The 16,318-nt window shown below is 41.9% G+C and overlaps 1 protein-coding gene across 1 annotated transcript in view; it reads right to left on the bottom strand.

The window, feature by feature from the left end:
• KIF5A (kinesin family member 5A) overlaps positions 1-16,318 on the bottom strand; it is a 168,501-nt gene that overhangs the window by 83,568 nt on the left and 68,615 nt on the right. Inside the window, exons 3-6 of the mRNA XM_040422214.1 lie at positions 10,234-10,321; positions 6,634-6,707; positions 6,382-6,486; positions 5,995-6,043 (exon numbers count right to left, since the gene is read on the bottom strand). Coding sequence (XP_040278148.1) covers positions 5,995-6,043; positions 6,382-6,486; positions 6,634-6,707; positions 10,234-10,321 — 316 coding nt within the window. The remainder of the gene's footprint in view (positions 1-5,994; positions 6,044-6,381; positions 6,487-6,633; positions 6,708-10,233; positions 10,322-16,318) is intronic.

Below are 16,318 nucleotides of genomic sequence, written 5' to 3'. Positions count from 1 at the left end.
TGGGTTTTACTCCCGGAAACTGTCTTCCGCGGAGTGCAACTATCAGATTGGTGACAGGGAGTTATTGGCCATCGTGCAGGCCCTTAAAGAATGGAGGTACTTGCTCGAGGGTTCGGTGGTTCCGGTCCTCATCCTGACGGACCACAAGAATCTGACCTACCTTTCTGAGGCCAAGAGATTGACACCACGTCAGGCCAGATGGGCTCTGTTCTTGTCACGTTTTAATTACGTGGTCTCCTACCTACCCGGTTCCAAGAACATCAGGGCGGATGCCTTATCACGGCAGTACTCCGAGCTGTCCAGGGAGGAGTCGATTCCGACTTCGGTCATACCTCCGAATCAGATCTTGGCCGCCATTCGCACCAGCCTGACCTCTCCCCTGGGTGAGCAGATTTTGGCGGCTCAATCTGGTGCTCCCTCTGGGAGACCCAACGGCAGATGTTTTGTGCCTGAGGAGTTGCGCACTCGGTTGTTGCGAACCTACCATAACTCCAAGACCGCGGGGCATCCTGGAAAGAATCAGCTGTCCTGGGCTGTTTCACGTCTGTTCTGGTGGCCTTCCCTACGTTCCGACATCGCCGCATATGTAGCGGCATGCTCCGTTTGTGCCCAGAGTAAGTCCCCTCGGCACCTTCCGTTGGGCCTTCTGCAACCCATAGCCACCGGGGAGCGCCCATGGTCACACCTGGGGATGGATTTCATTGTGGACCTCCCTGCATCCCGAGGCCATACGGTCATTCTCATGATTGTGGATCGGTTTTCCAAAATGTGCCACTGTGTTCCTCTCAAGAAGTTACCCTCTGCACAAGAGTTGGCCACGATTTTTGCCAGGGAGGTCTTCCGGTTGCACGGTTTGCCCAAGGAGATTGTGTCGGATCGGGGGAGTCAGTTTGTGTCCAGGTTCTGGCGCGCCTTTTGCTCCCAGTTGGGGATTCATCTCTCCTTCTCCTCGGCCTACCACCCTCAGTCCAATGGGGCCGCAGAACGATCCAATCAGGCCTTGGAGCAATTCCTTCGTTGCTATGTCTCCGATCACCAAGACAATTGGGTTGACCTCCTGCCTTGGGCTGAGTTTGCCAGGAACACGGCGGTGAACTCTTCCTCTAGGACGTCTCCCTTCATGGCCAATTATGGGTTCCAACCTGCCGTGTTACCGGAGGTATTCTCTCCCCAGGATATTCCGGCTGTGGAGGATCACCTTTCCGTCCTACGTGCTTCTTGGGTACTGATCCAGAAGTCCCTTGAGGTCTCTGCGCAGCGCCAGAGACTCCAGGCTGATCGCAGACGAGCGCCTGCTCCTTCCTACCAGGTCGGAGACCGTGTATGGTTGTCCACCCGCAACCTCAACCTTCGAGTGCCCACTCCCAAGCTGGCGCCTCGCTTTGTTGGTCCCTTCCGAGTGCTTCGCAGGGTAAACCCAGTAGCCTATGCCCTTGCGCTTCCTCCTGGCATGCGGATCTCCAACGTGTTTCATGTCTCCCTGTTGAAGCCACTGGTGTGTAATCGTTTCACTTCCTCGGTTCCTCGGCCACGTCCGGTCCAAGTGGGCAATCGTGAGGAGTATGAGGTGAGCAATATCCTGGACTCACGCCTGGTCCGCGGTCGGGTGCAGTTTTTGGTCCATTGGCGTGGTTATGGTCCAGAGGAGCGTTCCTGGGTTCCCTCCGCAGATGTCCATGCTCCTGCCTTGCTCCGAGCCTTCCACGCACGCTTCCCTCAGAAACCGTTCTTTACTCCGCGGAGGAGGGGCCCTTGAGGGGGAGGTACTGTCATGGTCTTACCTTCTTGCTGTTCTCCTTCGTTTGACATGTGCTGGCGGCCATCTTGGTTTCTGGGTTTCTTGTAGCCTCCCACCCTGCGGCTCCTCCTTCCCACTGGGAGGAGCTGGATGCCTAGCTCATATATATAGGAGGTCTGTGGCTTCAGTTCCTTGCTTGGTCCTCCTGTGTTCACATGCTTCTAGACTGCTGCTGCTTCTGGTTCCTGATCCTGGTTTCGTCCGACTACCCTGCTGGTTCCTGATCCTGGTTTCGTCCGACTACCCTGCTGGTTCCTGATCCTGGCTTCGTCTGACTACCCTTCTGGTTCCTGACCTCTGGCTTCGCAAAGACTCTGCTTCGGTTTCGCCATCCGTTTGGACTTTTGCTTTACAGCTTTATTTTCAATAAAGCCTTCTTATTTTCACTTATCTCTTGTTGTACGTCTGGTTCATGGTTCCGTGACATTATTGAATTCAATTAAATGTTTCTCATGGGCCCTTCATGTGTTCATGTCTGTATAGCCGGAGCTGTTCGTTTCAATGTTTCTGGTTACATGTTATATGTTAAATGTTTTCATAACTTCTGTCCTCATGAACAGTTAAGAGTAGACTGACTGAAAGAGGGAGGATTGCATCGTCCGACCGGAAGAGGTAGACTTAGAGGGGAGGGAGGAGGAAAAGTTGAACGTCACAAACACAAAGACAGCCCTTGTGCCCATCCTCTAATTAGAAGATACCCCCATTAACCCCTTAAGGACTCAGCCCTATTTCACCTTAAAGGGGTTCTGCACTTTAATTTTTCAGAAATGTTCAAAAACCCAATTTTATGGACCAGTTCAGGTCTGAAGTCACTTTGCGAGGCTTACATAATAGAAACCACCCAAAAATGACCCCATTCTATAAACTACACCCCTCAAGGTATTCAAAACTGATTTTACAAACTTTGTTAACCCTTTAGGTGTTCCACAAGAATTAATGGAAAATAGAGATACAATTTAAAAATTTCACTTATTTGGCAGTTTTTCCATTTTAATATTTTTTTTCCAGTTACAAAGCAAGGGTTCACAGCCAAACCAAACTCAATATTTATGGCCCTGATTCTGTAGTTTACAGAAACACCCCATATGTGGTCGTAAACTACTGTACGGGCACACGGCAGGGCGCAGAAGGAAAGGAATGCCATACGGTTTTTGGAAGGCAGATTTTGCTGGACAGTTTTTTTTGACACCATGTCCCATTTAAAGCCCCCCTGATGCAACCCTAGAGTAGAAACTCCATAAAAGTGACCCCATCTTAGAAACTACAACCCTCAAGGTATTCAAAACTGAGTTTACAAACGTCGTTAACCCTTTAGGTGTTCCACAAGAATTAATGGAAAATAGAGATACAATTTCAAAATTTCACTTTTTGGGCAGATTTTCCATTTTAATATTTTTTTTACTTTTACAAAGCAAGGGTTAACAGCTAAACAAAACTCAATATTTATGGCCCTGATTCTGTAGTTTACAGAAACACCCCATATGTGGTCGTAAACAGCTGTACCGGCACACGGCAGGGCGCAGAAGCAAAGGAATGCCATACGGTTTTTGGAAGGCAGATTTTGCTGGACTGTTTTTTTTGACACCATGTCCCATTTGAAGCCCCCCTGATGCACCCCTAGAGTAGAAACTCCAAAAAAGTGGCCCCATTTTAGAAACTACGGGATAGGGTGGCAGTATTGTTGGTACTAGTTTAGGGTACATATGATTTTTGGTTGCTCTATATTACACTTTTTGTGAGGCAAGATAACAAGAAATAGCTGTTTTGGCACCGTTTTTATTTTTTGTTATTTACAACATTCATCTGACAGGTTAGATCATGTGATATTTTTATAGACCAGGTTGTCACGGATGCGGCGATACCTAATATGTATCCTTTTTCTTTTATTTATGTAAGTTCTACTCAATGATTTCTTTTTTGAAGCAAAAAAAATCATGTTTTAGTGTTTCTATAGTCTGAGAGCCATAATTTTTTCAGTTTTTGGGCGATTACCTTGGGTAGGGTATGATTTTTGCGGGATGAGATGACAGTTTTATTGGCACTATTTTGGGGTGCGTGTGACTTTTTGATCGCTTGCTATTACACTTTTTGTGATGTAAGGTGACAAAAAATGATTTATTTAGCACAGTTTTTATTTTTTACGGTGTTCATCTGAGGGGTTAGGTCATGTGATATTTTTATAGAGCCGGTTGATACGAACGCGGCGATACCAAATATGTATACATATACTTATATGTATACTTATTTATTTATGTAAGTTTTACACAATAACAGCTTTTTTAAAACAAAAAAAATTATGTTTTAGTGTCTCCATATTCTGAGCCAGTTTTTTTATTTTTTGGGCGATTGTCTCAGGTAGGGGCTAATTTTTTGCGGGATGAGGTGACGGTTAGATTGGTACTATTTTGGTGGGCAAACGCCTTTTTGATCGCTTGCTGTTGTACTTTTTGTGATGTAAGGTGACAAACAAAATATTTAGTACAGTTTCTATTTTTTATTTTTTACGGTGTTCATCTGAGGGGTTGGGTCATGTTATATGTTTATAGAGCCGGTCGATACGGACGCGGCGATACCTAATATGTATACTTTTTTTCCCCCCTATTTTTTACAATTTTTTTTTTACTTTATTTGGGGAAAATGAAGTTTTTGTTTATTTTTACTTGAAACGTTAAAAATTTTTGGGGGAAACTTTATTTTTTAAACTTTTTTTTTTTTCACTTTATTTTTTGTCCCACTTTGGGACTTGAACTTTTGGGGGTCTAATCCTTTACAATGCATTCCAATACTTCTGTATTGGAATGCATTGGCTGTATGAGTAATATAGTGAGTATTACTCATACAGCTTCTGGCTCGTCACCAGAAGGCAGCGCGATGCCTTCCTTAGGCATCGCGCTGCCTTCCATGCCATCAGGTCCCCCCTACAGCCGCATGGGGACCCGATGGCACCGCCACACGCTGCCGCAAACCGCAGGTAAAGCCGCAAACCGCAGGTCTGAATTGATCGCCCCCCTTCCCCCGACGCGCATTTAGCCAAGGTGCCTACTCAATGATTTGAGCAGGCACCGGGTACCGATCACCGCCCGCCGGTGATCGGAAATACACATAACGTACCGGTACGTTATGGGTCCTTAAGGACTCGGTAACCATGCCGTACCGGTATGTCATAAGTCCTTAAGGGGTTAAAGATAAGGTGTCCTGTGTTCCTTCAAGAAAAAAAAAACTGTCTATTAATTTCCACATTAAGAAAAGCTGGGTACTTCTGTAAACCAAAATGCCAAAGGGTATTAAATGCAGAGTAACACCAAACAGCATTGGGTATCTTAAGAAGGGTCATGATTAAAAATGATATTAATGATGTTGTGTTTTTATTAAGTTTATAATTGGTTAAAAGGTTTACCTTGAAAAAGATACCCGTGCATTGCTATTGTTTAATGTGTTGAAGTATGAAGACAAAGATCTCTATTATTTGTAAAAATAATATGTATGTTTGTTTTGAATATTATTAATATTCATTTTAGGATACAGATAATTAGCAGATATCTAGCTGATTAGCTAATTAGCATGATCGACAGAGTCTCCACCCCATTTAGGCTAGTGATGTTTATTTACTTTTTATTATTCTGTATGTGATTTCTTTGTGTTATCGTATATATGGACAACTAATACAATACAAAGATATTGGATGTTTAGTTGTACACGCAGGACCCAAAAATGCAGCTATTACACCTCTAGGGCCACACTTTTGCTCCTTGATGATTTCACCTTGAATGATGTATTGAAAAAGAACAAAGCCTCGGGTTAATGTACATGTCTCTGTGCAGTGTTATGTGTTCTTTTGTACTGACTCTGGTTATAAACTTGGCATTTCCAGGCTCTGCTCCTATCTTGCCTATTCAGATCCACACATGGTACCTTGCTGGAACTGCTGGTTCTGTTATCTGACTATAACTTGGTACTTGTGCCTGATTTGGACTGCCATCCCGGTATTGACCCTTGTCTATGCAGATCTATGCATCCTACAACTCATGTCTTTCTACTGCAAAATATATATGCCAGCTCATTGTGCTTGTCTTCTCTGACATCATATACCCTTCACTGCTATCAAAAACATAAAAACAATATTAAACACTCTACTATATGTTTGTATCTAATATACAACAAAAAATATGAACTCTGCATTTCTGTGCACCACTTACCATCTAGCAGGTCTCTAATTTTATCCAGGTAAATCTCAAAGTAGGAAACCTGAAGAAAGAACAGATACCACCATTATTATTTCAATAATTAAACTAGAATTGAGGGTCAATAATCTCATCAAATTTCTGATATAATCCTGCTTACAATCATAAATTAACCAAATTAGGTCACTAATATCAGATCAGTGGCAGTTCGACACCCGGCACTCCCACCAATCAAATCTTCATGGCAGCTTGGGCTTGGTGTTATGGGACAGGGAACATTATAACAGTTCACTTGTGGAGGTGGACAGGCCTCTTGGATCTGTGTTTGGAGTGGACTTCCCACCTTTTTATCATTTGGATTGTAAATAACTTGGATTAGTAATGTGCACAGTAGATCATTACCTTAATGTGGAATTCCAAGTTCTCATCCATGGCATAGATGTGGTTGAAAATATCCCTGGCGATTCTGGGTATTATTCCCATCATTTGGGGATCATGAAGCTTACCCTGAGGAAAAACAGAGAAAGTCTGTACACTATAGCTGAGACACGACACAAGTCTTTTCATACTAACAAAGTTCTGAAGTCATTTCTCATTAATGACACCAACATTCTCCAATACTGTGAACTAAAACTTTACATCCCTCAAACGTACCTCCATGGTATGGGTCTTTCCAGAAGCTGTCTGCCCATAGGCAAAAATAGTTCCATTATATCCGGCCAGCACATCTGCAGGGTAAAAATATATTGTTTTGAAGGAAACTAATGCAAATATTTAATTTTTTTGTACAGGTTTTTAGTATGGTAAATTTCCATATTAAACTATTCCTCTCTGCTCTGGAATTAAAAATCTCCGTCAAGCCCACAAATGGTCTAAAATGAGGGTATACTTACCACTTTATCCAGAACTGTCCTCTCCACCTTCGCTCCTGTCCTCATTATGTCTGCAAGTTAACAAAATGCAGCAGTGACGTGCAGGTGTTCGGCACATGACCCCTGCAGCCAATCACTGTCCTCAATGGTAGACGACTGAGGACAGTGATTGGCTGCAGCAGTCACATGCTGTATATTGGCAAGTCACTGCAGCAGTCTGTAAACAAGTGGAGAGATTAGCACTGGAGACACAGGTAGGTATATCCTGTTTTTTTTATTATTTCAGACCATTTGGGGGCCTGTATGATATTTTGAACTATCTTGGACAACCGCTTTAAGGATCCAGCTCTTTGGGGCCCTAAATGCAACAATATATATATTTTTTTTTTAACCTCTGTATACGAAAGGCCAAAGCTTTATTACGTCTCCATTAACCAGTTGTATGAGGGCTTGTTTCTTGAGGGACACATTGTGTTTTTCACTTGCACCATTTCTGAGGGGATCGGAATGGGAAAAATAGCCAATTCTGACCGTTTATTTTTTGCAATTCAAATTTTGCACTGTTGACCATGTAGCATCAGTAACGTTACTCTTCTTCTATTCTATGGGGCGGTATGATTACAGAGATACCCTATATGTTTATGTGTTCAGGCTGATTTTTATTTTTATTTTTTTACATTTTACAACTTTTAACAGTAATAGCACATTTCATAGAAGAAAATAGTTGTTAGGTCACTGTATTCCAAGCCATATAGTTTATATTTTTCCAGCGGGAAACAAATGCTGCACGCTGGATCACCCTGCCGAAGAAGTGAAACTAGCCTTAACCACCTAGACGCTAGGGTGGCAAAACTAGAGGGCACTGTAAATTTAGAGGAAACTTTCTAATTTTTAATAGGACATCATAAGAGCTGTCACAAGCTGAGTTTTCATAGGATGACAGGTGAATTAATATAAAGGTAGCCTGTCATAGTGTCTAGTGCAGGAGTGCACAACCTTTTTGGATATGGGGGCCGCATTGTCACATCGCTCTATTTCAAGGGGCCCTAAATAAATAAAAAAAACTTGATGGGCGCTCAATTGCATCGGCCTATTACACAGGCCAATGAAAAATGATTGGAGGGGGAGTGATCGCTATGACAGTCATTCCTCCTTCATTTAGTTATATTGATTATCGGTAGCACATCCCTGAGTACACGGAGGAATGTGCGGCACGATTATACCGGCCAGTTATCATGAATGAGCGCTCTTATTAAGACTTGTTCCCAGCAATTGACCTAAATATCTCAGAGTGTATTAGGGGCTTAAAGGGATTTCCCAGTAAAAATTAATTTCTAACACGTTCCTGCAGCATGGCGCCTAAAACCGAAGAGTTAAACTTACCTGCTCTCCGCCGATTCGGTTCTCAGCACTGCCCCTGTTGCCTCCATCTTCCGGTGTTTTCACCTGGCAGTGCATGGCCATTGTTATATGCACCTCTCCAGCCAATGACTGGCTTCAGCGGAAATGTAGCCACAAGCAGTGTGTCACCACTGAAGCCAGTTATTGACTGGAGCCGTGTATGTGACCATGGCCATGCACAGCCAGGTGTAAACATCACGGGAACTGGAAGATGGAGGCAGAGGGGGCAGCGCAAAGGACCAGGGCGGCATGGAGCAGGTAAGTATGAATCTTCTGATTCAGGGGCCATGCTGCAGGAACTTGTTAAAAAAATAATTTTTACAGGAAAAACCCGGAAACGTAGCGACATTTCCTTCCAACCTGCCTCCTATTCATAAATCAGAGCTTTCCTTCACTGCAGAGGCTGGCGTTCATTGGTTATTACCACCTCCTGCCCCCCAGTTACAGGCGCCATGTAATAACCAGTAAACACTTACTAGTGGGGAAAGTGCTTACTGGTTAACACTTTAATAACCAGGCCTGAACAGACACTTTTTTTGTGATTTAGCGCACGTGGTGGTTCAAACGTTTGGAGCTTTTTTGTTTTATGTGTTGGGGCTACCAAAATAATTTTGCAACAATTTTTTACTTAACACATAGGGCCTTAAAATTTATTTTTTGGTTTTATTTGGGGGAAAAACTGTACAAAACATTTTTAAAAAGTATTATTTTTCAAACTATAGCTCCGTATTCTTTAAATATGCAAACTGACACCAAAATAAATTATTATAATTAGTTCCCTATTTTGTGTCAGTCGGTTTGTTATATAATATGTATGGTTTCGTGTGTATGGGGCAATAATGGTGACAGTTTTGGTTGGTTTGGGTGTTTTTTCTTTTATGTATTTTATTATTTTAGATTTTTTTTAACTTAATTTTTAATATATTTCTGCTACAAAATATATCCCCCAAGAGGTAATAAAAAGACCTTTGGATAACACTGACAGTTTTTGTAATTTTTCACTTTTTATTAAAAAAATTTCCTTTTATTTGTATTTATAAAAAAAAAATTAATTTTATTTTTTTATATTTGGTTTATTACTTATTTTTTAAATATATTTTTGCCACATAATATGTCCCCCAAGTGGTCATAAAAAGACAGTTGGGGTACAATGAACAAATTTTTTTCTTTTATTTGTATTTTATTATTATTTTTTTAATAATTTTCTATTATTTTTTTTATATATATATTTTTGCAACACAGAATGTCTCCCAAGGGATCATAAAACGTCTGTTGGGGGACAGTGAACACTCTTATATATTGCAATTTTTCCTTTTTATTATTTTTATTTTATTTTTTGTATAATTTAAAATTTTATTGCCACATCATATTTTTTTTTTCTTTAATTTGTGTTTTATTATAATAATTTATTTTTTTTAAATAATTTTTTTATATATTTTTTCCACCTAATTTGTCCCCAAGAGGTCACTGAAAGACCTTTGGCAGACAATAGGAGATTTATTTTTGCACTATTTCCACTGTAACTGGGGCATCCAAAGGAGCCCCAGTTACAGGGGAAACCAGCCTGCTGTGGGGGCATTGTACAAAGCAGAGCTGATCAGGGTCTCCTGACCCTGCAGCTCTACGCTCCTCTGTCCCCAAGCCGGGTCCACCCTGCACAGCGCGCCGCTCACCTATCTAAGGAGAAGGCCTTGGGTCTCGTGCTGTCGATGACAGCTGAGGACCCGTCCTGCTTCGGCTACTGTGCGGGAGCAGGAGCTGTAATGCTCTGTGGTGCGGCGCTCAGGGCAGAAACACAGCATATCACACGATCATCTGTGTTTCTGTCCAGGAGGGCGGCCCGCGGGTTGTGCACCCCAGGTCTAGTGTAATGGGCCATAGAAAGCATAGTGGCCTTCAGATTATTATATACCCCCCATTAGCCTCATACTGTAAAATGTATGGCAGAGATGCAGGTACAAATCATGTATAATAGTATTACCTTTAACAATTTGCATAGCACAGGCATGGTAGACTTGCTCCTGAGTCGTATTTGGTGGAAACACTCGATCAAAAACATAAGGTTTTCCCTAGAATGTAAAAAAGGATATTAATTATTTAAAAACATAATCGAAATGACATTGCGTTTAAAGGGGTTTCCATATTGCCTCCTTTGCTGACTGGATTCATTTTTCCACCACAATATACACTGCGTGTTTCCATGGTTACAACCACCATGCAAATCAGCAGCGGTGGCTGTGCTTGCACACTATAGGAAAAAGCAGTAGCCATGGTGCACTCCCACAGTCCCGGCCACCAAATAGGCCAGCGCTTTTCCCTATAGTGTGCAAGCACGACCACCACTGATGGACTGCAGGATGGACGTAACCATGGAAACGAGCAGTGTATAATGTGATGAAAAAATGAATCCAGCCAGCAAAGGAAGCAATATGGACAATCACAATACATTAGTAAGTGCCTGGTATTAACTTCCTCTACATAATAAATGCTACTTACTGAAATGAGACAACCCCCTTAATTTACAGGTATGTATATTGTATCGTCCTCATCTTAGACAGAGAAGGACAATACTGACACATCTTTCTACATATACTGTACTTACTTAAACATAAAAAAGCTTCCAGCAATCTAGCACACGACCACTGCAGTCAATCATTGGCCTCAGTGGTCCGGTGCATTACTACTGGTATCACTGCTCGGTGATGCCAATAAGTACAGCACATTGGCAGAGAACCTGTCAACAAAGACCACTAAGGGACTGACTGCCTCAGCAGAGTACTGAGATTTGTGTAGCCCCTCCCACACTGTCCTTAAAGGGGGCTTTGAGTTTCAGGAAATGATGCGTATTTATGGTATAAAAATGTTTTCTGTATCAATTCATCACTTTTTTGAAGATCTCTGCACTCTCTACAATGGGAAATTATTAACACATGTCAATCCATATATATCACAATTTTTTAGATACAGTATATGGCCAGGTTTGCACAAGCATGTTCAGTCCAGGAAACACACTTTGTGTGATGGCTGCATTTCCCGGATCACTGGTCTACTGTACTGAACTGACATAACGCCATGAGTACAGTACAGTAGACCCACAGTCAGACAGGAACTCACAGCATGATAAATGATTTTGATGCTGTCAATTCAGTTCAGAGGAGCAGTGTTCAGTCCGGGAAATGTGCGTGTCCGTATGTCTGTTCTGCAAAAAAATGGAACATGTCCTATTATTGTCCGCATTACGGACAAGGATAGGACTGTACTATTAGGGGCCAGCTGTTCTGTTCCGCAAAATACGTAATGCACACGACGTTATGCAAGTTTTTTGCGGATCCGTTTTTTGCGGACCACAAAATACATACGGTCGTGTGCATGAGCCCTAAGACAAATAAATGCCTTATAAAAAAACACTATCCACACATTAGTTTAGCACAAAAGTCACAAAAAAGCAATATGGGAAAAAAACACTTGAGGTCCTATGGTGCTTTTTACTGGTCAAATTGCCGTCTGTAGGGTCCCTTAAAAAAAGAAAACGTAAAAAAAAAATTGTTTCACCACATTCTGAGACCAAGAGATAAAAAAAAAAAATTCTGTAATTGGGGATTTTTTGGGGGTTTACGGAGTTCACTGTGCGTGATAAATAACAAGATAGTTTAACAAACATGGTGATACCAATTATATTTAGCTTGTACCTACTGACTGCCAGCCCCGCTGCCTTCTCAAACAGCTGATTGGTGGGGGTCTTGGGTGTCGCACACCCACCGATCAGAGTATAGGTCATCAGTAAAAAAAACTAAAAAAAAAACTCTCGGAAAACCCTTTAAAGGCGCTGGAGCTCATTTATTAAGATCGGTGTTTCAAACGCCAGTCTTAATAAAACCTGCGCCAGAGGAAGGTCCGTCGAATTTATTAAGAGGCACACTGTGCACCACTCAGAATCCGGAGTAGATTGCTAGTGTAGTGTCCTCCAGTTTTTTGGCGCACATTTTGTTAAATGACTTGGGCCTGCCTTCTCCCACCCACACCTGCCCCCTTTTTGAAAAAACGAAAAAGTCACAAACTTTGTTGCAAAATGGCACTTGGTAAATGACCCCCCCCCCCCCTTCTACATGTTTTGTTCACTATCTGCACGCAGCATGCTGTACCTTCATCTGTTTTTCATGCAGGACTTGCCCATTCAAGTCAATGGGTCAGTGAAAAAAACTAAAACACATTGACAGACAGTCCATTTTTCAATGATGGTTGCTAGGAGATGCTGGGTATTTCTGAAAACTGATGAAAACCCTTTTTCACTGATGGTTGCTAGGAGACGCTGGGTGAAGGAAAATTGTCAGTTTTTCACTGACAGTACTAGGGCGAGTTCCTTATCGCTTGTGTGAAATAAGCCTAAGGCCCCTTTCACACGGGCGAGATTTCCACGCGGGTGCAATGCGTGAGGTGAACGCATTGCACCCGCACTGAATCCGGACCCATTCATTTCTATGGGGCTGTGCACATGAGCTGTGATTTTCACACATCACTTGTGCATTGCGTGAAAATCGCAGCATGCTCTATATTCAGCGTTTTTCACGCAACGCAGGCCCCATAGAAGTGAATGGGGCCGCGTGAAAATCGCAAGCATCCGCAAGCAAGTGCGGTTGCGGTGCGATTTTCACGCATGGTTGCTAGGTGACGATCGGGCTGGGGACCCGATCTGTATTATTTTCCCTTATAACATGGTTATAAGGGAAAATAATAGCATTCTGAATACAGAATTCAAAGTAAAATAGTGATGGAGAGGTTAAAAATTTTAAAAAATTAACTCACCGAGTCCACTTGATCGCGTAGTTGCGGATCTCTGTCTTCTTCTGTAATGTTGAGCTGCCGGCTAAGGACCTGTGGTGACGTCACATCACATGATCCAATCACATGGTCCCTCACCATGGTGATGAACCATGTGATTGGACCATGTGATGAGCACAGTGATGTCATCAAAGGTCCTATTCCTGTGCACAGCAAAGAAGAAGACAGAAGAGATGCTGCGTGATCAAGTGGATTAAGGTGAGTTAAATTATTATTATTATTTTTTTAACCCCTCCAGCCCTATTGTACTATGCATTCTGTATTCAGAATGCTATTATTTTCCCTTATAACCATGTTACAAATAATACAATCTACAGAACACCTAACCCAAACTTCTGTGAAGAAGTTCGGGTCTGGGTACCAAACATGCCGATTTTTCTCACGCGCGTGCAAAACAAATTACAATGTTTTGCACTCGCGCGGAAAAATCGCACATTTTCCAGCAACGCACCAGCATCTTATCCGGGGAAAAAACATGACGCCCGTGTGAAAGAGGCCTAAGCCCTATCTGAAAATAAGAGCAAACTGGTTGCTACAGGAAACTCAGCTTTGTCTGAACTTATAAATTTGGAAAAGATTACAAAGTCCGACTGTTTTCTTCACAGGGCGTCACTGATCGCCCTAGGTCCATTAGAAAAGCTTCTATTCCTTGAAGCTGGATCTTTCATCTTCCCATCTTAATTACTACTCCTCATGTTCAAAGAAGAACATCTGTTAATTACCACAATGAACAATTACTAAAAGGACGGGGCTAGCAGTGCTCCCAAATGACTGGAGATCTAAGTGTAATCAGTCTCACGAAAGACACAGAATTCGGAGTTACTGAGAGCCAGGCCTCTGCGAAAAATGCAATGTTGAGGCTATTATACCATTATAAAGTGGGGATAAAAATTATATTAACCACCTCAGCCCCCCTAGCTTAAACCCCCTTAATGACCAGACCACTTTTTACAATTCTGCACTACACTACTTTCACGGTTTATTGCTCGGTCATACAACTTACCACCTAAATGAATTTTACCTCCTTTTCTTCTCACTAATAGAGCTTTCATTTGGTGGTATTTCATTGCTGCTGACATTTTTACTTTTTTTTAATTAATCGAAATTGAAAATTTCTGTTGTAAAATTTTTCAAATAAAACTACATTTCTATATAAATTTTTCTCTAAATTTATTGTTCTACATGTCTTTGATAAAAAAAAATGCAATAAGTGTATATTTATTGGTTTGGGTAAAAGTTATAGCGTTTACAAACTATGGTGCAAAAAAATTAATTTACGCACTTTGACTTTCTGAGCACCTGTCATGTTTCCTGAGGTTCTACAATGCCCAGACAGTAGAAACACCCCACAAATGACCCCATTTCGGAAAGTAGACACCCTAAGGTATTCGCTGATGGGCATAGTGAGTTCATAGAACTTTTTTATTTTTTGTCACAAGTTAGCGGAAAATGATTTATTTATTTTTATTTTTTCTTACAAATTCTCATATTCCACTAACTTGTGACAAAAAATAAAATTTTACATGAACTCGCCATGCCCCTCACGAAATACCTTGGGGTGTCTTCTTTCCAAAATGGGGTCACTTGTGGGGAATTTATACTGCCCTGGCATTTTAGGGGACCTAAAGCGTGAAAAGTAGTTTGGAATCCAAATGCGTAAAAAATGCCCTGTGAAATCGTAAAGGTACTCATTGGAATTTGGGCCCTTTTGCGCACCTAGGCTGCAAAAAAGTGTCACACATGTGGTATCGCCGTACTCAGGAGAAGTAGGGCAATGTGTTTTGGGGTGTATTTTTACATATACCCATGCTGGGTGAGATAAATATCTCTGTAAAAGACAACTTTTCCCATTTTTTTATACAAAGTTGTCATTTTACAGAGATATTTCTCTCACCCAGCATTTCTCTCACCCACACCCCAAGGTATTCCGTGAGGGGCATGGCGAGTTCCTAGAATGTATATTTTTTTTGGCACAAGTTAGCGGAAAATGATTTTTATTTTTTATTTTTTCTTACAAAGTCTCATATTCCACTAAATTGTGACAAAAAATAAAATTTTACATGAACTCGCCATGCCCCTAACGAAATACCTTGGGGTGTCTTCTTTCCAAAATGGAATAGGCATTTATATTGCCAGCGCCCGTTCCGTTCCGCAAATTGCGGAAGTCAACACGGGCGCCTTCCGTTTTTTGCGCATTCCCTTTTTTGCGGACCGCAAAAAACGGCACGGTCGTGTGCATGAGGCCTTATATTGAGCATACGGGTAATGAGATTTTTTTTTTTCATTCAGCCTCTGGGCTGAAAGAAAAAATGAACGGCACAGATTTCTTCATTCGCATCGATCAATGTGGATGAAAAAAATCTCTGCCAAAAAATGTGCAAAAAAAAAAAGAAGCTGCGATCGCTAATAAAGATCCAAAAAGCTCAAAAGTGATCTTTATAGCGCTGCAGCGATTTTACGGTGTTTTTGCAGTGATCAGAAAAAAAAACATTTCTGTCACTGCAGTGTGCGCACAAGATCAAGCCTGATCGGGCGAACACTGCGTTTTTTGTAGAGCCTAAGGTGACCCTAATGTACTGATATAGATCTGATTGCGATCAGTCTTGATCACTTACAGATACTACACTGCGTGCAGAATTATTAGGCAAATTAGTATTTTGACCACATCATCCTCTTTATGCATGTTGTCTTACTCCAAGCTGTATAGGCTCGAAAGCCTACTACCAATTAAGCATATTAGGTGATGTGCATCTCTGTAATGAGAAGAGGTGTGGTCTAATGACATCAACACCCTATATCAGGTGTGCATAATTATTAGGCAACTTCCTTTCCTTGGGCAAAATGGGTCAAAAGAAGGACTCGACAGGCTTAGAAAAGTCAAAAATAGTGAGATATCTTGCAGAGGGATGCAGCACTCTTAAAATTGCAAAGCTTCTGAAGCGTGATCATCGAACAATCAAGCGTTTCATTCAAAATAGTCAACAGGGTCGCAAGAAGCGTGTGGAAAGACCAAGGCGCAAAATAACTGCCCATGAACTGAGAAAAGTCAAGCGTGCAGCTGCCAAGATGCCACTTGCCACCAGTTTGGCCATATTTCAGAGCTGCAACATCACTGGAGTGCCCAAAAGCACAAGGTGTGCAATACTCAGAGACATGGCCAAGGTAAGAAAGGCTGAAAGACGACCACCACTGAACAAGACACACAAGCTGAAACGTCAAGACTGGGC

The sequence above is a fragment of the Bufo bufo genome, chromosome 3, assembly GCF_905171765.1.
Source record: "Bufo bufo chromosome 3, aBufBuf1.1, whole genome shotgun sequence".
NCBI classification, from domain to species: Eukaryota; Metazoa; Chordata; class Amphibia; order Anura; family Bufonidae; genus Bufo; species Bufo bufo.
The sequence above is the reverse complement of the archived record's forward strand: the minus strand, read 5'-3'. Positions and strand labels throughout refer to the sequence as shown.